General features: G+C 39.5%; 2 protein-coding genes and 1 pseudogene across 2 annotated transcripts; 1 reads left to right on the forward strand and 2 right to left on the reverse strand.

The window, feature by feature from the left end:
* Positions 1 to 4739: 4739 nt before the first annotated feature.
* On the reverse strand, positions 4740 to 4858 carry LOC118604140 (annotated as a pseudogene).
* A 15895-nt stretch (positions 4859 to 20753) lies between these two features.
* Positions 20754 to 23975, forward strand: ELOVL3 (ELOVL fatty acid elongase 3). The gene is made up of 4 exons (XM_016154555.2): positions 20754 to 21075; positions 22055 to 22186; positions 22813 to 22964; positions 23221 to 23975. Exons 1-4 carry the CDS (start codon positions 20975 to 20977, stop codon positions 23646 to 23648), a joined length of 813 nt encoding a protein of 270 aa, XP_016010041.1. The 5' UTR covers positions 20754 to 20974; the 3' UTR covers positions 23649 to 23975.
* Positions 23976 to 24893: 918 nt separating this feature from the next.
* Positions 24894 to 26445, reverse strand: PITX3 (paired like homeodomain 3). The gene is made up of 3 exons (XM_016154554.2): positions 26328 to 26445; positions 25984 to 26186; positions 24894 to 25481 (listed from the first exon to the last, which is right to left on the reverse strand). The coding sequence occupies exons 1-3, from the start codon at positions 26443 to 26445 to the stop codon at positions 24894 to 24896; spliced, it is 909 nt and encodes a 302-aa protein (XP_016010040.1).
* Between the last annotated feature and the right edge of the window lie 1035 nt (positions 26446 to 27480).

A 27480-nucleotide genomic window follows, 5' to 3' on the forward strand; every position in this document is an offset into this window, starting at 1 on the left:
TAAAGCTGAAACCGCTATATTTATGCAGCTAATATGTTACACAAATGAAGCAGTTTAGCAAGTTGTCTAACAGCATTTACCAGGAAATTACTTAATGTCTGAATCTACTTTCTCATGTTTAAAATAGAGAGCATTCTCCCATGTTGTTCGTAAAATCTGACTACTGTTGTAAGGGCTCAGAATTTATCTAAAGCACTTAGCACAGCCACTGGCATGTTGTAATCACTCTATGACTGCCACTTGCACACAAAAAAAGAGTATTTGGCAAATGAGTTTCCTTGGTGTCCTTGTGATGTGCAACATGCCATTTCAATAAAGGCTCAAATTGGATCTTGGAGTTAATGGTTATATTCCGGCAGTAGTTTTATTGTTTGTTTAGCATCTTCATTTATGATGCCAAACACTATTGATCCTATTTCTTAGAAACTTTAGTTTTGTGAGGGATCTGGTACTGTTGCTGAAATCCACAAATTCAGTGAATCATATACATGATGGCTCAGGCTCCTTTTCAGTGTACCTCAAAATGACACAAGACAAGAGACTTTCCAACATCCTTTTGTAGGTTTGTGCTTTGAAGGTTTCTACCCTATTAGGCTGGGTTTCTCAACCTCAGCACCATTGCCATTTTGAGCCAGATAATTGTTGAGGACTGTCCTGTGTGTTGTAGCATGCGTAGCTGCATCCTTGGCCTCTCCTAAATGCCAGTAGCATCCCCCAGTTTGGACAACCAAAAATGCTCCAGATATTTTCAGATATCTCCTAGGAGACAAAATTGCCCCTGGTTGAGAACCATTGGGAAAACAGCTGATTATCAAATGATTTGCTTAGAGCTGATAAAACTGCAACTTAGTGGCACATTGAGATAAGAACATAGGTGTCTATGTCTGAAAATTGATCCGTGTGTATTCAACATTGAGTGCCTGCCTACTATGTACTAGTCATAGAACTCCCTGAGAGTTCAATATCTAATGGAGGAAATTGGACACGGAAATAATTCTATACACTACTGAGTCCTGTCACTAAGGGCCAGAGTTAACACCCCAAAGGGGACAAGCAAGAAAAGACTTGACTGACGTTGGCCCAGGATTCTGAGGAAAGTAGCAGCTTGCCAGGTGTGAGGAAAGCAGATACCATGCAAGGACGAGGACGTTTTTCCTGTGGGAGAAGAGGGCCTTTAGGGTGGATCAAATGGTGGGAGTGTGGGGAGGTAGGGGCAAGATAATGCTAAGTCTGACAGTGTTCAACATCAATGGCCGTTGGTCCCAAATCAGGACTTAGGACTTTATTTTGTCCACTTGAGTGTGTTAGGGGATTGACAGTCCAATGCAATGCTCCTGGCGCCAGTACAGCTGCCAGGAAAGCAAAGTTTCTGTTGAACATGGTTCTCACCCACTGCTCCCTGCGAAGTCCACTTAAACTGTCTGCAGTTACTTAAGAGTCCAGTAGGTGGGGCTCTTCCACACTGCAAGGAACTGGACTATATTTGAAGCTTGACATTGTCATTGTTCTAGTTAACATTCAACAAATCAGGCAACCTACTGTGAGCTTTTGGATACAAAGATAAATAAGACAGGCCCTCATTTGAGTACCCTTGTTCTGAAGAGTGGAGAAGGGAGGCCCTTCTGGTCTCTAGTCTGTCCTGGTTATTTATGAGAGGTCATCTGTTAACCTGACAGCCTGTGGCAGGCAACGTGGCTTGTAGAGGAACCCTTATGTTCACCATGGAACCCCCCAACCTTTTCCTCAGGTTCTACAGAGCACTGGAGTCCACAGGTCCCCACTGCTTATGGAAACCGCAGCCCTGTGTCCTTTCTAGGCCTGGATGCTCAGAGGCCCTGGCACTCTCCCCTGTCTTCTCTCCTTCCCTAGCATAATCTTATGGAGCTCAGAATTGAGAACAAACACCAAGCTTCCGCCTCAGAAGTGGGATGGAGGGTGGGGGAAGTACAGAGTATTTCAATAAATTAGCCTGATAGAAATTTATCCATTCGGCAAATACGAGTGCTTATTATGTGCTAGTCACATAATATGTGGCTTCGTGTGAGATGTTCATGACACAATCATGAATGAATGGGAAAAAAAACGAACAGTCCCAGTGGACCAAGTTTATCCAGGCAAATGAGGGGCAAAGATATTAATCCTCACAAATAACTAAATATAAACCAGTGCAATGAAGGCAAAGTACAAAGAGCTATGAGAACATGTAACAATGCAGCTGACCCATGTGGTGGTAGGACTTCCTCATGGATAGGGTGACCATGTAATTTACTCTGGGATGCTTTTGAGAGTGAAAGGAAGAGCAGTTAATAATTAGGCCGAGATGAACCGGGGAAAACTGACTACCCTAGGCAAGCCAGGACATGGTCATCAAAATCTTTACCAAGGAAATGATACTTCAGCTGAAACTTGAAGGTAAGAGTTCCTTAGTTGAAGGTGGTGAGAAAGAGCAAAGCTATGTGTTTTTCCCATGTAGAGGGACTAGCATGTGAAAAAGTCTTTTGGAAACTCCAAACTGAAAGAAGGCCAGTGAGCCTAAAAGGCAGAGTGAGGAGATGAGCAATGTAAGACGGGGCTAGAGAAGTAGGGAGGGACCAGAGCATACAGAGCCTTTGTAAGGCATGTTTAAGATGTTGGTTTTTATTCTGAATGCAACGGGAAGCTATTGAAGATTGTCTAGAAAACTCCCTTTAACATTTCTTGTAGAACATGAATATTTTCATTCAGCAAAATTACAGTGATAAATTTTCTTATTTTTTGTTTGTCTAAAAAATAGTTCATTTGCCTTTATTTTGTTATTGTGGTAAAGTAGACATAGCATAAAATTTTGCCATTTTAATGATTTTAAATGTAAAATTTAATGGCAGTTACACCTACAATGTTGTACAAACATCACCACTATTTCCAAAACTTGTTCATCCCTCCCAACAGAAACTCTGCCCATTAAGCAGTAACTCTTCATTACCTCTTCCAGCTGGGCTCTAGTAACCTCTAATCTTACTGTCTATGTGAATTTGTCTATTTTAGAAATTTCATGTAATGGGATTATACAATATTTATCATTCTGTGTCTTCTTTCATGTAGCATAATGTTTGCAAGGTTCATCCATGTTGTAGCCTGTATCAAAACTTCATTTCTTTGTATGGCTGACTAATATTCCATTATATGTATATACTACATTTGTTTATCCATTCATCTGCTGACAGACACTTTGGTGGTTTCTACCTTTTGGCTATTTTGAATAATACTGCAGTGAACATTTGCAAAGTATCTGTTTGAGTATCTATTTTCAGTTCTTTGGGGTTTGTACCTAGGAGTGGAATTTCTGGGTTACACGGTGATTTATGTTTAACTTTTTGAGGAACTGTACCTTAATTTTTGACTGATAATTTTGCTGGGTAAAGAATGTTAGGTTGACAGTACTATAAAGACATTTTTATTTTGTCTTCTTGTTTACATAGTTTCTGATAAGTCTATTGTCATTCCTATATTTATTCTTCTGTAAGTAATATGTATTTTTTCTCTAACTGTTCTTTAGATTTTCTCTTTATCACTTATCACTAATTTTATTATGAAATTACTTGGTGTGGTTTCCTTTAGATTTATTAAACTTAGGATTTATTAAACTTTTTGGATCTGTGGGTTTGTAGTTTTCAGCTACATTTTATCTATTTTATTTTTTATGGGGATATTAGTTTTGAATCTGTTAAAAGTTTGTGATTGATAAATTTTGTATAAAGATGTAGTACCAGTATTCAAAGAACTTATAATTTAAGAAAAAGGAGGAAAAACCCAAGTATTTATATAACTTTTTTAGTTGAATCAAGAGAAAAACAAAAGGTCCATTTTCTATACATTCTTACCAACATTTGTTTTTATCTGTCTTTTTTATTAAAGCCATCCTAGATCAAGTGACATGGTATCTCATTGTGGTTTTGATTTATATTTCCTTGATGGCTAACGACGTTGAGTATTTCTTCATGCATTTATTGCACTTGTAGATCTCAATTGGGGAACAGTCGGTTTAAATCCTTAGCTCATGTTTTACTAGGTTGCCTTTTGTACTGTTGAGTGGTAAGAATTCTTTATATATTCTTAATATAAATCACTTATCAAATATTTGATTTGCAAATATTTTTTCTTACTCCGAGGATTATCTTTTTACTTCCTTGAGAGTGTCCTTCAAAGCACAGAAGTTTTTAATTTGATGAAGTCTAATTTATCCATTTTTTTCTTTGGTTGCTTGTGCTTTTGGTATCATATCTAAGAAGCTTTTACCTAATCCACCATTTACTCCTACATTTTCTTCTAAGAACTTTATGCTTTTAGCTCTTACGTTTAGGCCTATGGTCTATTCTGAGTTAATTATTTTGTTTGTATAAGTTTAAGTAAGTTTTATTCTTTTGTGTGTGGATATGAAGATGTCCCAGTACTATTTGTTGAAAAGACTATTCTTTTCCTGCTGAATTGTCTTAGGACTTTTGTCTGAAATAAATTTCTCATTAACGTATTGGTTTATGTCTTGCTCTCAATTCTATTCCATTGATCTATTTCTATTCTTATGCCAGTACTACAGTGTCTTGATTACTGTAAATTTATAGTAAGTTTTGAGATTGGGAAGCATTACAGCGTTTTAAGGAGGAGAATAACATCAGCAATTTATATATATATATATATATATATATATTTAATAGCAATTTATGTTTTTATTTTTATTATTATATTTTTAAATTTATTTTTAACACCTGCAGCACCTGGTATTCCTAGGTAGTCTCCCATCCTAGTACTAACCAGGCCCGACCCTGCTTAGCTTCCAAGATCAGACAAGATCTGGCATGTTCAGGGTAGCATGGCTGTTATATTTTTAAAAGGTTACATTGGGATTCCTCAAAAAGTTAAACATAGAATTACCATATAACCCAGAAATTTCATTCTTACATATATACCCAAAATAACTGAAAACCGGGACTCAAACAAATACTTGTATGCTAATGTTCATTGCAACATTATTCAAAATAGCCAAAAGTAGAAACAACCAAAGTGTGGCTGACTAAAATTCCATGGTATGCATATACTACATTTGTTTATACATTAATGTATACAGTGGAATTTTAGCCACATAAAGGAAGTTCTGATATATGTTACAACATTCTGCTATGTGAAAGAAACCAAATAAATATAAATATTGCATGATTTCACTTATGTGCAATATCTAAGATATTGGCAAATTCACAGAGATAGGAAGTAAATTAGGTTATCAAGGGCTTGGGAGAATGAGAAATTATTGCTTCAGAGTTTCTGTTTGGGGTTATGAAAGAGGCTTGGAAATAGTGGTGATGGTTGCAGAAAATTGTTAATGTAATTAATGTCACTTGATTGTACACTTAAAATGGTTAAAATGGCAAATTTTATGTTATACATATTTTATCACAATTTAAAAAAAAGACTGCTTGGTAGCTATGAAGAAATCAGACTATAGATTAAGATGACTGCAGTTAAAGATGATGTTCTGTTTAATCCTTCTAGGTTGACTCTGTCTTTCTCTGCCCTGCTCAGTGTTCCAGGAAGCTGATTTGTGTTGACTGAACCCCCTGGCTTCTGGTTGAACCTGAGCAATGTGGAGCTCTAGCAGGAGATCAGAGGGTGCCAGGAGAGTGAGATCAGGATATTCCCTTGGCTCCCAATCTGCAGGATGCCTGTGGGCTCCTATATCTCTCTTGATTAAAGATTACAGCTACTGGCAGGTAGCCCTTTCCACAGATCTCTCTTTTTCTTTCTATTCTAGTAATGCCCTCTCCCCCACATTCCACTAGGGCCATAGCGGCTACCACTAAGTGCCCTTGTATTTCTCTATAATGGTTTATTTAATAGTTTTTTAATTAAACTTTACAAGAAATACCCAATTTGAGTGTGCTGTCAGTTTCCTGCCGTAGAGGAGGGTGGGTGCAGTAAAGAGAGCAATATATTTGGAGATAGAATATTGAGGTTTTAGTAGATTGGATGGTATGACGTATATGACCCCGGCTCTAAGAAAAGGTCTCATAAATTGGGTGAGACAAGACACACAGTGTAGAAAAAAAAAACAAAACAAAAGCATAAGATTCAGTTTCATACCAATTAGTTATAATCTAGCTATAGTATTGAGTTCTAAAGTTGTTGGAATAAGCTACTCAATGTACTATTCATCTATCTCCCTGCCTTGGGGACAGATTGATTCTTCTCCAAGTTCTGAGATATGCAGGAGAGAAATTGGAGGGATTTAGTTGGTTTTCACAGAAGAATCAGAAAAGTGGGGTGTCCCAAGGAAGCAATGAAAATAGAGGTTCTCGGAAGTGATAGATACTAGGACAAGAGTCTAATGAGTTAGGTGAAATGTCAAGATCCAGTGCAATGGCTGAGTCTCCTAAGCAGGCCATCTGGAGATAAGTGGGAGTAACAGTTGTTGAAGGTATTCAGACATCAGGGTTAATGAAGCAACACCCTGTTACATCTAGCAGTTGTCCTCTGTGCCAGTTCCATTCTGAAACTATACCCAGGACAGAAAATGGGTAGATTTCTCCATCACAGGCACTACACCAGTTGTACCCTCTTAATTATTTCACCTCTTTTCTTCTTTTCCCTGAATACCTCTCTCCCACACTGGTTCTTCCAGCTGCTGAAAAGGCATGCATCAAATTTATGTCCCTGCTAGGCATCTGAGATCAAGGTGTTACCACATACTTCAGGTTGTCCTGCATCACGCTGAACATGCTTAATGTTCTGCCTGGCTTATTTCCTTTTGATTCAACACAGAGAACTCTGATTGGGTTATAACTCCCACAACATAATCCTTAAGTCTTGGGACCCTGGACCAGTCCTCTGTGGCTTGTTAGTTGTGTCAGTCTAGCCTTTCAGATCAAGGCTCCCTGAGTGGGTGTGCCAGTATAATAAACTTACTTTCTTTTCATACTTTACTTCCACAAGAAGCACTCACTCACTTAATCTTACTCTCTTACATGCTGTAAAGATCCAGACAGCCTTTAGACACTCATAACTTCTAGACAGCTGTACAATGTCAGACCCATTACTTATATTGGTTCAAGGTACTAAAGTCTTAACAGTGCTTGGCACATGGCAAAACTTGGTGAATGTTAGTTGTTGTTATATTTAAAAAATACCAATATGTTCATGTAACTGGTATGACCCACTTCACCAAATTTGAGTCTAAAAATGGTCGTATTTCTCTCTTTTTAAAATTCTGAGTTTAAATTCCTTTTATTTTTATTCCTGTTTTATTTTTGTTATTTATTTCTTAACATGGTATAACATGCTCCTAGGAAAATATTTAAAAAAAAATTAAAAAGCCCACCACTTCTCCCAACCACCCAATTCACCTCCCCACAGGCAGCCCTCTTTTCACTTCCTTTCTTATACTTCAAGAGCTGTTCTGTGCAATTACAGATACAGACTCAGGTTATTTTTTCCTATACAGATACTGGCCGTAACAAAATATCTTAGAGAACTTTTCAAATCAGTTCTTACTGAGTTGCCTAATTCTGTCTTTTTTAAGATTCCCCCAAATTTATTTATAAATTTAGTATAATTTTCATAAAATAAGATTTATTCATTGTTATCCATTTTAATTGTATAGTTCAATAAGTTTTGGCAAATGTATACAGTCATGAACCATCACCACAATTAAGATAAAATGTTTTCATCACTCTAAAAAGTTTCTTCTTTCCCCATTGCAATAATTTCCCTCACACAATACTAGCTCTGTGCACCCTCTGACCTGCTTTCTGCCATTGTTGTTTTGTTTTTTCTAGAATTTCACATAAGTGGAATCATACAATATGTAGTCTTTTGTGTTTGACTTCTTAATGTTTTTGAGATTCATCCATATTGCACATACTAATATCTCATTTCTTTTTAGTGCACAATACTATTGCATAATAAATTTTGAAATCAATTACCAGTTGATAGCTATTTGGTTTGTTCCAATTCGTTCTTATTATGAAAAATGCTTTTTGTCTTTCATTCTTGGTGTGGGCATATAGTCACATTTGCTCTTGAGTAAATACCTCAAAAGTGGGATTATTGGATCATAAGGTAAGTATATGTTTTACTTTATAAGACACTGTCAAACCATTTTCCAAGTGTCCATAACATTTGGCAATCTCATCTACAATATATTGGAGTTCTAATTTTCCTTTTTTTTTTTTTTTTTTAATGGATGGAGTGTAATTGCTGGACAAAAAGCAATAAAGCAAATGTGGCAAATGTTAACAATTGGTAAATCTGGAAAAGAGTATATAGGTGTTTATTTTACTGTTCTTTCCATTTATCTTTAAATTTTTTTCAACATAAAAAACTGGAGAAAAACTAAATTGCATATTATGTGGAACTGGACTGATTCTAAAGTTTCTCTGGCAAGGTAAATTTGGAAAGCCAATAAAATTTTGTAAAAGGACAATGAAGTGTAATGGATCCTACTTAGTATCAAAACTACCTCTAAAACTATAGTAATTTAAACCTATTTTATTGTCATACACAAAAACCTTCCAGATAAATCATACAAAGAATCTAGAAAAAGGTTTATGTGGCTATGAATATTTAGTTTACAATAAAGATGGCATTTTAAAATCAGAATGAGTTAATATATGATGATGGGACTTGACTAGAAAAATTATTTTTAAAATAAATATTCCATCTCATTTACAAATGTGAATTCAGGAAATACTAGAATAGAACTATATTAGAAGAATTAGAATATATTTTATATATTATATATTAGAAGTATTAGAATATATTAGAATACTAGAAGTATAAATATATTAGAGGAACTATACATGATTTTTTATACATTTGAGATAGGCATGACATTCCTAAGCAAGAAGTAAAATCCAAAAGCAATAAAGTACTGATATATTTTTCTACATAATTTACAAGTTATAAAGGGTTAAAAATGATATAATTATATAAAAATGATAGATCTGTGCATGTGTGTATATATATGTGCTCGGTCATTTGTCTTGCTGAGTTTCCCACAGTGTAGATTTTGCTGATTGCATTCCCATGGTATTATTTAATATGTTTCTCTTTTCCTTGTATTTGCTTTAAACTGATAGTTACATCTAAAGGATTGGTCAAATTCAGATTTGATTTTTTTTTTTTTTTTAAAGCAAGACTGCTTTGTAAATGATGTTGCATGCTTCTATCAGAAGGACCGTAATTTCCCAATCTCTTTTTTTGCAATGTTATCAGCTATTGATGGTTTTTCTTAGATCCATTAATTCATTAGGTGTTGTCAACTGGTGATATTTGAATTTCCACTGTTTTCCTTTCTACCATTTCTATTTTGGATTAGTTGGAATGCTTCCCTCTGGAGAAACTTTCTCTTATCACCTAATTATCCTAAGATAACCACTTTATATAGGAAAAGCATAACAAATGTTGATTCTCTTTTCTCTTATCAATTTTCAAAATAATGAGTTGATTCCCTACCGTTTTTTTAAAGTGACGAGTCAAATGTGTTTTGTAGTATCATTATGATAAACAGATTTAATCTGATATGGTTTCAACCCATTGCAGCCACTACTTTTATTGCTGCTCAAATGGTACAATTTTTGGCCAGTATGTATAGTGTGTATTTGTTTAGGTAGGCTCCTGAGTCCTTTTGACACATGAGCTGTCTTTGTTAATGTCTTTGCTTCCTGATTTAATAAGGTATTTTAGGCTCATCTTCTATAGTTTCTGGCCCAGATCTGGAATCAGCCATTTCCAAGGAGCTTGGGTTACTTTTAACAGGAATTGATATTTAAAAATAACAATCTGGATGCCAGGGATGTCATTGGTACTGGATTGGTCATGGATCTGAGGTCTTTTCAGCTAAAAGAGGCAAAAATAATAATAATAAAAAAAGTGTATATATATATATATATATATCACGAGCTCACACTGCAACTTCCAAATCAAAATCATGCTACAGATTTTTAATGTCATGAATCTTATACTAATATTTCCTATCGGCAATATAAAAATCTCAGTTCTCAATAACAACATCATAATTACTTGATTTCTTCCACAGTACACAGTTTTAGAGCAATAATGACAACAATAACCACAAACAATGTGATTACTAAAAACAACGTGAGTTTTTAAATTTTTTTTCCTCTTCAGTACATAGTGAAATTCATTTAATAATGTTTATTTTCCCCCAGTTTTATTGAAAACATTTAATTCCATTTTAGTTTCTATTTTGGGGGATTGCTTTTATATTTTCATGTTTACCAGGCTTATTGAGGTATTTGTGTGTAATAAAGTTCACCTGTTTTAAGTATAGTATGTGATGAGTTTCGACAAACATGCAGATGTGTAGCTGTCATAATCATGATATAGAATACTTTCACCACCCTCAAAATTTTCCTTATGACTTTGTAGTCAACCCCCTCCCCATATTCCTTGGCCCCTGGGTACAATTAAATGGATTTTGGCCAGTGTCATTCATTACTTAACAGTATTATGCAACCATCATCACTTCTCCCAAAATTTTCATCATCCCCAACGGAAATTCTGGACCCATTAAGCAGTAACTTTCTGTTATCCCTACTCCCCAACTGCTTGTAACCTCTAGTCTGCTGTCTATGAATTTGCTAATTCTAGATATTTCATATAAGTGAAACCATACGATATTTGTCCTTTTGTGTCTGGCGTATTTTCACTAAACAATATTTTCAAGGTTTATCCATGTTGTAGCATATATCAGAATTTTACTCCTTTATGGCTGAATATTATTTCATTTATCATATACCACATTTTACTTATCCATTTATCTATTGATGGACACAGATTGTTTCTGTCATTTAGCTATTGTGAACAATCAATACTGCTATGAACGTGGGTTTACAAACATCTCTTTGAGACCCTGCTTTAAATTCTTTTGGGTATGTAACTATGAGTGAAATTGCTGGGTTATAGAGTAATTCAATGTTTAGCTCTTTGAGGAATAGCCAAAGTGTTGCACCATTACATTCACATCAGCAATGTGTAAATGTTCTAATTTCTCCATATCCTTGCTATACCTAGTAGGTATGAAATGCCATCTCACTGAGCTTTTAATTTGCATTTACTTAATGTCTCATGATGTTAATCATTTTATCATGTACTTATCGGCCATTTGTATATCTTTGGAGAAATATGTCTACTCAAGTCAATTTACCCATTTTAAATATTGGATTGTTTGTCCATCCCTATACTTTTAATCTGCCTGTATTATATATTTAAAGTAGGAATTTTATAGACCTCATTCAGTTAAGTCTTGTTTGTTTTATTCACTCTGTTATTTAATGGGTATATTCATACGATTCACATTTAAAATGTTTATTGATAAAGTTGGATTAATAGCTACCATATTTGTAACTGTTTATTTGTTGCAGTTCTTTGTTTCTTTTTTCATCTTTTTGCTGTCTTCTCTAGTTTTAAGTATTTTATATTATTCCATTTTCTCTCCTATCTGATTATATTAATTCTACTTTATAGCTAACCTGAGTCCATTTTCAGATATACTGTACCACTTCAGGAATAATGCAAATATCTTGTAAGTACTACAGATTCTTGCTTCCTGTCCCATATGACATTGTGGTCATTCATTTCACTTATCCATAAGGTAAAATCTCCCAATACATTGTTACTTTTATTGAACAGTTATTATTAAGTCAATAAAATGGAAGTTCTTATTTTATCTTCATTTATTCCTTCTCTAATGCTTTTCCTCTATTTAGATCCAAGTTTCTGACTTGTACCATATTCCATTTCTCTGAAGAACATCTTTTAATGTTTCTTGTGAGACAAGTCTTCTGGCAACAAATTCCCTCATTTTTTTGTCCGGAACGTCCTTTATTTCTCCTTTACTTTTAAAGGATAATTTTTCTGGATATAGAATTTTAGGTTGATGGGTTTTTTTCTTTCAAAACTTAAAATATTTCACTCTACTCTCTTCTTGCTTACAGAATTTCTAAAGAAAAGTTCAATGTCATTTTTATCTTTATTCTTCTGAATGTAAGGTGGATTATTTTTACCCTGTGGCTCTTTTCAAGAACTTTTTTTTTTTTGGTCTTTGTTTTTCTGTGATTTGAATGTGATATGCCTAAGTATAGAATTTTTGGTGTTTTTTTGTGTGGTGGTCTCTGATTTTCCTGGATCTGTAGTTTGGTTCTGTCGTTAATTTAAGAAAATTCCCAGCCATTATTACCTCAAATATTTCTTCTTTCTCTTTTTTTATTTCTGGTATTATGTGAATGTTACACCTTTTTGTATTTCCCCACATATTCTGTTTCTTTTGTTTCTCATTCTTTTTTTCTCTTTGAATTTCATTTTGCAAAGTTTCTGTTGATGTATTTTCAAGCTCACTGATTCTTTCCTTGCCTGTGTCCCATCTACTCATGAGCATGTTAAAGGCATTCCTTATTCCTGTTACAATGCTTTTGATTTCTAGCATTTCCTTTAGATTATTTAATATTTCTACCTCCTTACACTACCAACTTTTCTTCTTTTCACTCCATTAGCACCCTTAGCATATTAACCAAAGTAATTTTAAATTCCCAGTCTAATAATTCCAAAATCTGCCCCATCTGAGTCTGGTTCTGATGCTTGCTTTCTCTCTTCAAATGGTGTTTTTCTTGCCTTCTAGCATGCCTTTTTTGTTGAAAACCAGACATGCTGATTCAGATAATAAGAACTGAGATAAGTAGGCTTTCACTGTGAGGTTTTTTCTGTTTCTCTGGCTAGAAGCTAGACTTTTTAATGCTTGCAGCTGTAGTTGTCAGAAGCCTCCATTTCTCTTACTGTCCTTTTTGTCTTCCCTGTAATCTTTGGGTTTCCTAGAAATTCCTTCTAAAGGGAGTGTGCATCTTGTAGTCTGTGAGTTATCATTCACTGTTATTGTACTGGAGTCCTGTTATTATACTGGTATTGGTTGGGGAAGGAAGTGTTCCATACTCTTATTATTAAGAGTATGGAACACAGACAATAAGGTTAATAGCTAGTTTCTTATAAGAAACCATGGAGGCCAGAAGTCAGAGGGATAACATATTTAAAGTGTCAAAAGAAAAAAACTATTAAACAAGAATTCTACATCTGACAAGACTGTTCTTCAAAAATGAAGGTTAAATAAACAAATGTTGAGGTTTAAAGAAAAAAAATGAAGGTGAATTTCACTTAAAAGAATTGAAAGCAGAGTCTTGAGATATTTGTTACATCCATGTTTATAGTAGCGTTATTCACAGTAGCTAAAACATGGAAGCAACCCAAGTGTGCATTATCAGATGAATGGATAAGGAAGATGTGGTACACACATGCACACACAATAAAATTCAGCTTTAAAGAAAGAACATTCTGACACATGCTACAACGTGAGTGAACCTTGAGGACATTATGTTGAGTTAAATAAGCCAGCCACAAAAGGACAAATACTTTATATTTCATTTATATGAGGTGCCTAGAGTAGTCAAAATTATAGAGACAGAAAGTAGAATGGTGGTTGCCAGGAGCTGGAGGTATGAAAGGGAATGAGGAGTTACTATTTAATGTACATAGAATTTCAGTTTTGCAAAAAGTTCTGGAAATGGATAGTGGTTATGGTTGCATAACAATATGAATGTGCTTAATACCACCCAGAACTATATGGTAAATTTTAGGATGTGTTTCTTACCTCAATAAAAAATTGGAAAAATATAAAGAGTAATACATAGAACAGTTATTTACATTTTAAAGCACAAATGCATAGAATTTTTATAGCAAAATGAAAATTATTAATGAAAACAATGAAGGGGAAATTAAAGCATCCCCAGATAAACAAAAGCTGAAGGAGTTCATTGCAAATACACCTGCCCTACAAGAAATTTCTTTTAAGGAAGTCCTTCAGACTGAAATGAAAGGACTGTAGACAGTAACTAGAAGCTATACAAAGAAAGAACACAAGTAAGTATACCTCTATAGGTAAATATACAATCCAATGTTGTATTTTTGGTTTGTAACTCTTTTTTTCTTATATGATTTAAAAGACTCTAAGACAATAATTATAAATCTATGTTAATGGACACACAGTGTATACAGATGTAATTTATGACAATAGCAATATAAGTGGGGGGAGGACAGATGCACAGGCACAGTTTTTATGCTATTGAAGCTAAGTTGGGTCAATTCAAACTAGACAAATATCATCTTAATGTGCTATTTGTAGCATCCATGGTAACTACTAAGAGACGTAACTAAAAAAGAAATGAAAAGAGAAGCAAAACAGTATACTAGAAAAAATTAAACCCAAAAGAAGGCAGTAATGGAGGAATTAAGGAATAAAAAAGACATGAGATATATAGAAAACAAATGGCAAAATAGCAGATAAGTTCTTATCAGTAATTAAATGTAAATGGATTTAACTCCAATTAAAAGGCAAATAAATATTGGCAGAATGGATTTTAAAAATAATTCAACTATATGCCATCTACAAGAGACTCACTTTAGATTCAAAGATACAAATAGGTTGAAATTGAAAGGATGGAAATAGATGTTCCATGCAAATAGTAACCAAAAGAGAGCTGGGGCAGTTACACTAATATCAGACAGAATAGATTTTAAATCCAAAAGTGTTATTAGAGACAAAGAAGGACATTGTATAGAGATAAGGGTCAGTCCATCAAAGAGATATAACAATTATAAACATACACTCATCTCACAAAATATATGAAGCAAAAATGGACAGAATTGAAGAGAGACTTCAGTACCTCGTTTGCAAAAATGGGTAAAACAATAAACAAGATCAAGAAGGAAAAAATGTCTTGAACAATAAACTAGACCTAGCAGACATATACAAAACACTCTACCCAACAACAGCAGAACACATATTCTCAATTGCGTTTGGGAGATTTTCCAGGATAGAGCATATGTTAGGTCACAAAGCAAGTCTCAATAAATATAAAAAGATTGGAATTATACAAGTATCTTATCTGAACACAATGGAATGAAACTGGAAATCAAAAACGGAAAACTGGAAAATTCACAAATATGTGGAAATTAAACAACACTCTTAAAAACCATTGGCTCAAATAAGAAATCGTAAAGAGAAATTAGGAAATACTTTGAAGTGAATGAAAATGAAAACATGACATACCAAATGTAGAGTAAGCTCTGAGGTAGGAGGGAATGGGAAGCAGAGGATGATGCTGGAAAAACAAGACACAGCAGAGTCACTTTGGAATATTTGAGGCAAGCTTGAGAAGAAGAGACAGGGACTTGGGGAAGTCTTGTGGTTTCTGTATAGTCTTGTTATTGCCTTCCAACCAAGACCATAAAAATTCTAGAGAAAGGAAATGAATGCAGGATCTTAGGGTCAAGAGGGTAGGAGCAGAGAAGGCAATTAGTGACAGAACACATGGAAAAATAAGACAACTCCAAGAAATTGTAATACATTTATTACTAGTTTTGAACATTTACTTATTATAAAAATAATTTTTAAATCTCCCGTTATTCCACCATCCAGACAAACTCTATTAGCATTTCGGTGCATTTCCCTCTAAATTTGCCCTCAACATAGTTTTCTTCCACACTGGTAATTTCTTCCATTACAAATACACACACACAAAATTGAAGTGTTTGGTAAAAAAAAAAAAAAGAAGAAGAAGAAAAGGTTAACAAAAATTTAGAAATATTTTTATCCACATTTCACTTTATTTTATGAATTGGAGAGCATACCATACATACAGCCTCATAACCCACTTATTAATTTTTTACTCAACTTTATATCCTGAGCATTTCCTATGTAATCAAAAGCTTTATTCCCTAGATGAATAGCATTCCAGAATGTTATTACATCAGTTAAAAAATATCATGAAAGAAAACTTAAAATACTTTCAATTATTTTCTATAATTTCACCTACCTAGCAAATAATTTCACAATTTCATGTTACTTTTCAATTTTAACCTTTAGGGACAGCATCATTTTTAGATAACTGAGGTAATGGGATAGGTACAGTTTTAAATATTGTTTTTCTTTCACATTATTTTACAAACATGGTTGCATGTTTCTTCATGTACTGTTCGCTACAAGCTGTTCTATAATATTAGTATTTAATATTTAATCATTTATTAGTAGGTTGTTTTCTCTTGTTATTTAAGTCCAACCAACTTAAGTATTTTAGTACATACAGATTTTCTCTTTCTTTTGGCCTATTTCACTGGGTTTTAAATCTCTAAGGTGAGGGACTAGGCCAAAGGATAACAGTTGGTTCTTGCTGTTACTTAAATGTGCTTCTTGAAGGATCATGTCAATTTACTTGGCCACTAGCGAGGCGTGAATGTATCTGTTTCCCATAGGTTTGACCAGCGTTGGGTATTTAATTTTTACAAGGTTTAATGGCTGTTGATTAGGACCATACTATACATACAGTCTTTAATTTGTATTTCCCTAATTACTAAGGAAGTTGAGTCATATATATGCATGCATACACATATATATATGTTTATTGTTTGTATTTCCTATTTAGTGCCTATTAAATTTAAAGCAACAGACATATTTAGAATGCCCACTGTGTGCCAAGTACTGTGTGCTTCCCTCAAGGATGAGTGACCTAACAAAAATGACCATTTGGAATAGGGTGGCGGAGCCAGGATAATGTAGAAAATATATGACTGACTGTACTCAGTTGGTAGAAGCACAATAGTGGCAGGCAGTTTGGCAATGTCCTGTGGGTAGAAGACAAAGTAGGAAAGGATTGACCCTGTCTAAAACAGATTAGGTCTTTTCAGGGCAAATGACTTTAGAGCTGGGCCAAACAATGAGTAATTTGTACATGCGAGAAAAAGATGTCTGGGGAGAAGAGGGAATAATATGGAGAGAAGTAAAGGGGGTTGAAAAACATAAAAATATAGTACTTGGGTTATGGAGTTGTGACTGTTCCAGTATAGCTAAAATGTGGAATACTGGGGCTGAGGGACGATGGGACATTGTCTGGAAAGGAACGGTCAGGGCCAAGTTCAGGAACCTGACCTTAGTCCTTAAGATTTTTTTTGTTCTTAAAGAAGAAAGACGAACTAATGTGTGTTTTAGAGCTTTCTGGCAGCTAATAAAAGGTAGATTTGGGAACACTAGAGTCTGTAAGATGAGCCTATCTGTATCTTCAGCTACTTACCAATGGTCAGGATAGGACCAAGTAGGACTGAAGACAAGATTTTTATGTAGTATGTATATTAACCTTTTATATGCCCTACTTAGAACTATATTCTCATTTCATTGCCTTCCTTTTTAAAAATGTTTAAATTGTGGTCAACTATACATAACAAAAGTTAACCGTCTTAACTGTTTTTAAGTGTACCATTCAATAATGTTGTTGTACAGCCAATCACCAGATCATGTCTTTCTTTTTCAGTTAATTTAGTCGAGTTTTATTGAAAAGAAGTTGAAATTTCTACAAATTCACTTTTTGGGGATAATAATTACTGAAGTTTGTTTAACTCTTTATACTGTATCACGCTCTTTAATAAATATGATCTCCTTTGGTCCTCATAAACATGCTTCTAAGGTAGGTATTATCCTCATTTTATAGATGAGAAAGCTGAGGCCAAGAGATTAAAAGACCTGGCAAGCTTGGCGTGCTTGTCCTGGAGAAACAGAGTGTCACTTATATTGAGGCTAAGGATTTCATTCTTCAGTCATTCATGTGACAAATATTACCTGAGTACCTACTATGTGCCCAGTATTAAGAGAATGATGTCGAACAAAATAGACATATTCCTTGCATTTATGGAGCTCAAGGACCAGTGGGGGAAACAGGCATTAATCAAGAAATCATAAAAATAATGAAGTAATTATAAGCTCTCATTGAAGGAAAGAAATACCATGTTATGAGAACAATTTACATGTAGTAGGGCTACCAGACCAAGTCAAGGGTCGGGGAAGTTTTCTCCTAGGAAATAATTTCTGGAGATTTCTCTTCTCTTCCACACACCCTTCCCCAAGCCTCACCATTAAACTTCACAAGGAAAAACTGTGTCAAGTATCTTCATTTCAGAGAAACCAGGACTGATTATACATATTCTACATCCATTTGTAAACCTTCCAAAATGATTCACTCTGACATTTCCATAATGTCTAGTCCACAAAATTCTTTCATTGACATTATCTGACTTGTATACTGACCTCAACTTTGTGAAGTAGACAGGCAAGAGTTCATCTACTCTTCCCTAAGTTCATTGAGCATCCTTGTAACGAGTGTTATAAACTCTGCATCTATTAGATTGTCTCCATTTTGTTTAGTTCTTTTTCTTTTAGCTTTGTCCTGTTCTTTCATTTCAGATATGTTTCTTTGTCTTCCCATTTTACATTTGTTTCTGTGTATTCAGTAGGGCTGCTATGTCTCCCGGTCTTAGTAGAGTGACAGATAAAGAGCTTCTCAGATAAGAAAAAGCTAAGAGTTCATCATCACCAAGCCAGTATTACAGGAAATGTTAGAGGGACTTTTTGGAGGAGGAGGAGGAGGAGGGAGGAAGGAAGGAAGGAAGAAAGCTCAAAAATATGAAAAATAAAATGGTAATAACTATATATCTAGCAACTAGGATTAAATCCTCCAATTAAAGGATAGGGTGGCTGAATAAGAAAATAAGACACATATGCTGCCTACGAGAGACTCACTTCAGATCAAAAGACACAGACTGAAAGTGAAGGGATTTAAAAAGGTATTTCATGAAACTATAAACCAAAAAAGCTGAGGTAGCAATACTCATACCAGACAATATAGACTTTAAAGCAAAGGCTGTATCAAAAGACAAAGAAGGACCCAGTTATCCCACTTCTGGGTATTTATCTGAAGAAACCCAAAACATTGCTTTAAAGGGACATGTGGATCTATATGTTCATTGCGGCATTATTTACAGTAGCCAAGATATGGAGGAAACCTGGGTGTCCATCAATGGATAAATAGATAAAGGAGAGGCGATATGTTTGTTTGTGTGTACACACACATACACACACACACACACACACACACACACACACGGATGGACCTAGGAGGTCTTGTGCTGAGTGGAGTAAGATAGAGAAAGACAAATGTCACATGTGGATTCTAGAGAACAGGGTAAACAATGCAAAAGATCACAGATACAGAGAACATTTTGTTAGTTATCAGACTGGATTGGGTTGGTGGAAAGTGAAGGGATTATCAGGTACAAATCTGTAGTTAGGAAATAGTCACGGGGATACAGAGTATAACATGGGGAATATAGTCAGTAGTATTGTAATAACTATGGTGTCAAATAGGTATAGGATTTATTGAGGTGATCACTTCAAAAGCTATATAAATGTCTAATCACTGTTGTACACCTGAAACTAATATTTTATGTCACCTATAATTGAAAAAAATAAAAATAAAAAAATAGAACCACTGAAATGAAGCAGCATGATCTAATTTAGGTTTTAGAACCCTCTTCTGGATGAGAGGACAGAAAGTGGTGGTTTTCAAGGAATGGTCTGGGAACAACTACTGGGTCAAAATCTCTGGGTATCGGGTTCAGGAATCTTAAGATCAGTCAGGTTTGGGAATCCTTTTTCTGGGTGCATTGCAATAAAGAGAGAGCACTGCAATAGAGAGAAGGAGGTGTGATACAATCAGTTAACATGACTAAGGTAGTGGATATAGTAACCAGGTGAGATGTGACGAGGTACAAAGAATGCATGTGACAGTCATTTAGATAGCATAGACGGGACTTCTCACTCGACCCTTCCCTGGACAGTGGCTGATGTTTAAGGAAGTGGAACTGGGATTCCTACCTGGGTCCTCTGACTCCAGAGCCTGTGGGCTTTATTGCAAAAAGCCACTTATAGTCATATCTTGGTTTTCAGTATTTTATATTTATTTCTCTTAGCCCTTGTTTTGCAAATCTCCAGTGGTTGTTGGGCCTTGTATTTCTCCCTCACTTTCATAAAACCTAGAGACAAATAAGAGACTGACGAGGCCTTAAAAGTTTTGAAGTATTTCTTCGGGGCTGAGTATACAGGCAAGGAAAAAGTAGATATGATCAAACAAGCACAGACTGAGGGAGAGAACAGGACACTGGGGAGATATAAACCGTACTGTCCAGGAAACCTGAAAACAATAATCCCAGAAGCTCAGAGGGTGACCCTATTTCCTCCCCAGAGTTACTACTGGGTGTTAGGCTGGAGCAGTTCAGGAATTCATGAAATTGTAAAGAAACCACAACAGCCTCAACAACCATCTCCCCAAACACCAACATCAATAACCTCAACAACAAAATTCATTAAAAGTCATCTCCCTCCCACAACCACAGACCTGAAGGAGGTAGATGGGACTGTGTGAGAGGCTCTTTGCTGCTGCTTCCCCAGTCTGATTCATCCTCACCTTTGACCTGGCTTTCCCAGGGCCTCAGGGAAGGGGGAAACTGACACCCACATCTCTGGGTCCAGGTATCAGAGGCTAAGGGCACCTCCATTCTCTCCTCACTGCTAAGTAGGTCAGGCATAGCGCAAACTTAAGCAAAAGCTAAGGTTGTCTGTGCCAGGCAAAGACTGGCACTCCCGGGTGCCTGGCAAGGCTACAGGGGCTGAGCCAAGCAAATAGGAGTGGAAGTTTGGGGGGGAGAAAAAGGTGGAAAAGGCGTGGCGAAGGCTTAGGCCGGGCATTTGGGGTGTGCTGGAATGACCAATTAGAGATGGTGCTTCGGGACAGGGGCGTGTCTTGGTTGAGATTAGATAATGGCCTCGCGCCCTCTGGACCTGTAGCTTTGAGATTCTGCGTTACATACAGCAGTGGCCGCGGTGGTGGAATGGTGCAGGACTGTAGCGCATGTGCCTGAGTCTGACGCTTTGACTTGCCGCGGAGTTCTTCGGTTCCTACCCGTTCCGCCCTGCCCCAGGGTTCGCTTCCTCTTCCGTCCCCTAGTCTCTCGCTCAGCTCCCCAAGCTCCCAACCAACCTTGACATCTGCAGAACGAAATGGGCACAGTCATGAACGGCTCAGACAAAATAGAGTACCTGCTCCAGCCCTATGACTTCGAGATGTTTTCGGACTTAAGACCCTATTTGGAGAAGTACTGGTGAGACCTGTCGCTGGGGAAGGGCCGTGCCAGGGGCAGGGTCCTAATGACCACAAGTTGAGGGGTGGGAGGAGATAATGCCCGCAATGATTTTCTTAAAAAGTAAAGGTATTAGGCTCTTTGTACTGACTCCACACCCCCATTGTCGAAGGTACAGGTAGTGTGATATCTTAAAGAGATCAGGTCTGGAAAGAAGAAAGATGGAGAAAGAGAAAGAGGAAAAGAAAGAAAAGGGAAGGGAGAGAGAAAGAGAGAGAGAAAGGCAGAAATGAGAGGATGGGATGAGGAGTATGGGAGAAGACAGAAACCAAGGGGAAAGAGTGGTGAGTGAGAACTGGTCTCTGAGGAATGATGTCTATTTGAACTCCTACTCCCAACAGGCTACAGACACCACTTCCCACCCTTCGTGGCAGTGTGTGTTTGTGTGCATAGTTCTGGTGCCCAGGGACAGCCTGCCCTTCGCAGTTATCATATTGTTTCCGTGTTCCACTGTCTCTGCTGTGGAAAAGGAGGCAAAGTCAGGGAGCTCTTCAAAGATTTCTCCAGTCTCTCTGGCTTTTGCTCTTACTGTTCCTCAGAGGTGTTTGTGGGCTGACTTTGTACTCCAGCCAATTTGCCCAACTAGGTGGAATCTATTGCCACACTCTTCTTACATCCTGCGTTGGTTTTAGGCATGCACCAGCACCTGTCACTCACTTCTGGCCCCACTGAGAGAGCGATAATACCAGAAACCTTGGCCATAGCCCCTGCCATGTGCTAGGTACTTTATACATGTTAACACTGTCAGGAGAAGAGTGTTATTCCCCCTTTTCAAATAAGGAAACAGACTCAGAGAACTAAGTATGTTTTCCAATGTCCCACAGCTAGTAGATGGCAGAGCTGGGACTTCAACCCAGAGCACTAACTTGGTGAGATGAATAAGTATTCCTTTAACCAGCACCCACCCATGAGCCCATCCCCTCTGCCTTCTGCCTGCCAGGTCAACCTCAATTCCAATAGCTCTGATCTACCTGCTGCTCATCTTTGTGGGGCAGAACTACATGAAGGCACAGAAGGGCTTCAACTTGCAGGGGCCTCTCTTCCTTTGGTCCTTCTGCCTTGCAATCTTCAGGTAAGACTCCTCACCTATCCTGTAGGCCTTAGACCCTCACTCTATCTTTGAAAGCTTTCCAGAAACCTCAATCAGGTCAACTCTCAAAGTTTCCCACAACTCTCTCCTTATCCCATTCTCTCAGCTCTAGCTCTCCTCCCCCATCCCCAGCATCTACCCTTCTTCTCCCCCAGGCTTCAAACTGGCAGTTTCTGCTCTTTCTCATGAGTCTTCTTGTGCTCATGGAGTCTGTGTGCTTCTAACAAATTTCTCCAGACTCTAACACCCTCTCCCAAGACCCTCCAATAACTTCCCAGCCCCTGCTTCCCATAGTTCCTCTCCAAAATTTTTTTGATCTCCCCCATTCTGCCATTCATCTCCTCATAGGCTCCTATTCATCCCAAGAACTCTATTTCCTAACTCAACTTTCGATCCCATCCTCCAGCATTTCTTGATCCGTCTCCAGCCCTCATTTCCTTTAGATTACTGCTTAGATCTACCAGATTGGCCTAAGGCTCTCAGAAGCTGTGACCTCTGGAAGGATGGGGAGGTGGCAGAGCTTAGGACAGTGACCTGACCAGGCCGAGGGGGAAGGGTGGATTGGTGTCTGAGGATGACCTTACACCCTTTTCTCTGTCCCATTTCAGTATCATAGGGGCAGTGAGGACATGTGGCACTGTGGGGATGCTGGTACATAGGAAAAGCCTAAAGCACACTTTGTGCTTCTCCAATTTCATCACCGATCCTGTACTTGGATTCTGGTCCTCTGTCTTTGTTCTCAGCAAGGTCATTGAACTTGGTGAGTGGCAAGGCTTTGTCTCTCTAGTACCTAGTCAGCTGCACCCCTCCTCAAGGCTCCTCTCACCCATCCTCTGGAGAGTCCCTTCCCCACCCCAGGGGTCCTAACACCTCTCACCCAAGCCCCTCTTCAGATTCCCTGCCACAAAGACCCCTCTCCCCACCCTGAGAATTCCCCCCGTGTTCCCACATTCAATGCAGAGGGTAGTCCTAATAATGGGTGGTATGCCAGCTATAACTAACTCTCCATCTCCCAGGAGACACGGCCTTCATCATCCTGCGTAAGCGGCCACTCATCTTTTTGCACTGGTACCACCATAGCACAGTGCTAGTGTTCGCAAGCTTTGTATACAAGACCAAGATGAATACAGGTGGCTGGTTCATGATCTTCAACTTTGGCGTGCATTCCTTCATGTACACCTACTATGCTCTGAAGGCTGCCAAAGTGAAGTTACCCAGGTGGATTCCCAGGCTCATCACCACCATGCAGACCCTACAGATGTTTATAGGAATCACTGTCATCACCATTTCTTACATCTGGATACAGGAACCAGAGTGCCTCATCACAAAGGACCTCTTCTTCTGGGCCTTCCTCATTTATATAAGTTATTTAATCCTCTTTTTCAAATTCTCTTACCAAACCTACATAATGCCCAAGGTCAAAGCCAAGACCAAGGGGGAGTAAAGTGTTGGAGAAAAAGAAGGAGCCCCAGACTCTCTATTCTCCAGGGCACTGAGGGGGCTTAGTTTTGGGAGAATGATTACAGTGCCTTTCCTGCACGGTTTCCCCACAGGATGTGTGCTTCAAGATGGCAGGAAGTTATGACAGACAAGAAACACCACCCTGGGAGGGGAGTGTGATCTATCTAATACTTTTATATTTCTATCTTTAATGTGAAGGCCAAGCGGTCACTAGGATGGAAGTGGGACTGAGAAGGATCCCCAGAGCTGAGTTATTTATATTTCTATACAGAAACCTTTCTTCTTCTTGCTCTGTTTTTAAATTAAACATTTCAACAATATTTTTGAGTTGGGGGGATTTGTGGGAAAAAGGGGTCTGCTGCAGTGGGAGAAGGCTGCTGGCAGTGAGATGATCAGTAGGTGAGAAGCCTAAGAGGGTGCACACACAGACACTCAATAAGAATCCTAGGCCTGGGAGGCACTTAATAAATGTCTGTTACAGACCACAATTTTATTGCTGTTAGAGGCCCAAGCCCCTCATTGGAACAGTGAGAAATAAGTGCATAAAGGCAGAGTAACTTTTCTAAGGTCATAGGCTTCCTAAGTTGCAGAAATGACAAATAGGCGTTGCAAACCAGACCTTCCAGTTATCCTCCATGGGACCACAGTGTGGCGCTGTAACACCAGCTTTGGCCAAGTAGCTAATCGCTCACAAGCGGTCCATGCAAACACACACGCATGCGAGCGTTCCTCTGCTCCAGAAATCTCCTGGCTTCCCCATTCTGGTGTTAGCGGCTGAGGGAGACTGAAACCCAGAAACCCTCACCTCTTTCTTGTACATCCAGCTCTCCTTTGACATGGGAAGGGATGAGGGGAGAGGGTTCAACTGCAACTCTGAATCATCAAGCCTTTGACAGTCCGCGCATGTTTATTTCATTTATCTTGAAATGATAAATGGGGGAGAGGGAATCTGGAGAAGGCGGAGTGGGCCAAGGGTGAGTTGGCCCCCCGGGGAACTGGTCCCTGTTCTTGGCCTTAGGCCCAGGGCTGCGGACTGTGTGCAGGGTCTAGTCCACCCCTCAGGGCTGGGAGGCGGAAGGCTCTCTCCTGAGCCCGCTGCCCCTCCACTAGCTGCCCCAGCATCCATCTCGGACCCCGGGGTAGGAGTAAGCCAGTCAAGACAACCCCAGTCCGGGAAGGCTGTGAACTATCACCCCCGCCCTCGGGGATGATCAACCGGCCAGGCTACTCATACAGGCCGTTCGACAGCGTACTGGCACGGACTGAGATTGGCGGCTGGGGTTGGCCCTGGCACAGTAGGATAGCTGAATGAGGCGTGCTGTTTGGCCTTTAGCCTCAAGCTGGCAAGACTCGAGTTACACGGGTCCCGATATACATAGGGGGAGGAGGCGGCTGCAGCTGCTGCTGCGGCGGCCGAGGCGTAAGGGCAGGACACTGCCCCGGAGGACACTGCGGCTGGAGCAAGCCCGGGGGGCGCCCCTCCCAGGCCCTGTAGGGCCCCGGGCCCCGGCACGGTGCCCGGGGCGGCCGAAGCAGAGGGCACCATGGAGGCAGCGATGGAGCTGGGTGGCGAGAAGACCGGCTGGGAAGCCAGAGGCCCCACGTTGACCGAGTTGAAGGCGAATGGGAAGGTTTTAGCAGTGATCGGCGGGCCGAGCGCCTTGGGTGGCCAGTTGCCGTAAGAATAGCCTGGGTACACCTCCTCGTAGGGAGGCACCAGCCCCCCGAGCGGCGCCGCGAAGCCGCCCTTGCACAGCTCCGCCTGCTGGCTGCGCTCGCGCTTTCGCCACTTAGCGCGCCGGTTCTTGAACCACACCTGCGGGCGCAGGAGAAAAGGCTGTCAGGCACCAGAGCCGAGCCAGAGTCTGGGACCGAATCAGCGCGGCTGGTGGGTGGGTCACCTAGACAGGGGTTCAAGCCAGGGCCCGGGCCGTGCAGGGGATAAACAGGATGAGGAGACTAGAAATGGGAATGCAGGTCGCGGTGGTGCGCACGGAGTCAGGAAGCTGAGAATAGAAACAGTGGGCGGCAGAAACAAGGGCTACAGGGTGTGCAGGGGACGGGGCGGTAGGATGGGATCAAGGAGGGGTGATGAGAAGAAGTGACAGTGTCAGGAGAAAAGAAACACACGGCCTAGAGTGATAGAGTGGAGTAAGCCCCGTGTGGGGCTGCAGACCCGGGCCGGGAAAGCTGTGTCGGGTCCAAGGATAGGGCAGGCAGGGCAGAACCTCAGGCTGCAGGTTACAAAGCTAGTCGCTAAGCGGCCCACGAGAATGGGCCTGGGTGGGGTGAGAGTTACAGGTCTAGGTGCGCTGTACCCTCACGCGGGCCTCGGTGAGGTTGGTCCACACGGCGATCTCTTCGCGCGTACTCATGTCAGGGTAGCGGTTCCTCTGGAAGGTCGCCTCCAGCTCCTGCAGCTGCTGGCTGGTGAAGTGCGTTCGCTGCCGCCGCTGCTTCTTCTTCAGCGAGCCGTCTTCAGGGGATCCTCCAGGCAGCGAAGCCGAGGCCTTCTCCGAGTCTGGGGGCCGCATGGGGGCAGGTCAGGGGGATTCCCCAGCTGGGGTTGCTCCTCCACCCGCCGCTCATTCACACTCGGACCCCACTCCCTATTAGGGATTGAGCTGTTATCTCCCCCACGCCCAGAAGGGAGCGCGCTCACCGCTGTGTTCTTGGCCCTTGCAGCCGTGTTCTGGGAGTGGGGGGTGGGGAGTGCCCGCATCTGACAGAGACAGGGCCGGGCTCCGGGCCTCCGCCTCGCCGAGCAGGCCGAACTCCATGGAGGGAAGACTGGAGAGAAGAGAAGACACAGACCAGGTTAATGGGGTTAAAATCTCCGGGTTATCAGGTTCCCAGGTTCACTGTCCCCTTTCTCAGCCACCAACATAAAGCTACTCCTGTGCTGAGGTGCCCTTGGACAGACAGAATGAGGAAACAGCATCCTAAAGAGAAAAAGGTTTTATAAGCATACATACACATTATGTTTTGTTCACTGATAGAACTCTGCCTGCATTGCGCACAGTTGGTCTTCAATAGATATTTATTGAATTTATGAAAACCACACTTGCATGCCACATGCCATATACCACAACCTCAAAAATTTGTTCCCTCTCACATGAATGCCCAAATTCCCATAAATTTATACCTGCCCCTCAGTCAATCACATCTGAGACACAGCCAGAACCTCTGTTATTCACTCTCCAGGGTACAGATTTTATTTTGAAACAAGCCTGATATTTCTCCCATAAGATAATCACTGCTATCATTTATGAGTACTTACTGTGTGTCTTCACCTCATTAACTCTCCCTTCATAAGAATTCATCAATATTAATTATTATCACCTTTTTCACATGAGGAAACAGACTTGCAATAACGATCAGGATCACGAGCTTGTAAGTAAGTGGAACTGGGATCTGAACCACATCTGGAAGACTCCTAAGCTAATGCTTTTCCTTCATTTGCTTTTTCAAATTGTGTTCATTAGGACCCTACACAGAAATCCCCTCAGGGCTAACCTCAGGGATGGAACCCTAGCCTGGCCTTGCTTGGGTCTGCTTCAACTAGGGCAGCCCTGCTTTTGTCGTTTTGTTTATACTTTCTGGAGAGATTTCATTTGAATAGAGTTTCAGAATCAAAAGCAAGTTTGAAAATCACTTAGGCATTCTAGCCCTGTCTGCTTCTGTGCCTGCCCAGACATATCACATCCTACCAGTCATTGTTCTGCTCTCATACATGGCCTCTACCAGGCTCACCGCACGCAGGCAGTAGATGTGGGCTTCTTAAACTCACCTTGTTACCCTTACTTTTGATCCTA

This window comes from Rousettus aegyptiacus, unplaced genomic scaffold (assembly GCF_014176215.1).
Source record: "Rousettus aegyptiacus isolate mRouAeg1 unplaced genomic scaffold, mRouAeg1.p scaffold_m13_p_6, whole genome shotgun sequence".
Lineage (NCBI taxonomy): Eukaryota > Metazoa > Chordata > Mammalia > Chiroptera > Pteropodidae > Rousettus > Rousettus aegyptiacus.

What these genes read in the sequence shown, in the direction of transcription:
- PITX3 (XM_016154554.2), bottom strand. Translation starts at nt 26,445, where the DNA reads ATGGAGTTCGGCCTGCTCGGCGAGGCGGAGGCCCGGAGCCCGGCCCTG. An exon ending in CAAGGGCCAAGAACACAGCG is followed by an intron (nt 26,187 to 26,327) that starts GTGAGCGCGCTC and finishes TGCGGCCCCCAG; the next exon opens with ACTCGGAGAAGGCCTCGGCT. An exon ending in TCACCGAGGCCCGCGTGAGG is followed by an intron (nt 25,482 to 25,983) that starts GTACAGCGCACC and finishes CTGCGCCCGCAG; the next exon opens with GTGTGGTTCAAGAACCGGCG.
- ELOVL3 (XM_016154555.2), top strand. Translation starts at nt 20,975, where the DNA reads ATGGGCACAGTCATGAACGGCTCAGACAAAATAGAGTACCTGCTCCAG. An exon ending in TTCTGCCTTGCAATCTTCAG is followed by an intron (nt 22,187 to 22,812) that starts GTAAGACTCCTC and finishes GTCCCATTTCAG; the next exon opens with TATCATAGGGGCAGTGAGGA. An exon ending in CAGCAAGGTCATTGAACTTG is followed by an intron (nt 22,965 to 23,220) that starts GTGAGTGGCAAG and finishes TCCATCTCCCAG; the next exon opens with GAGACACGGCCTTCATCATC.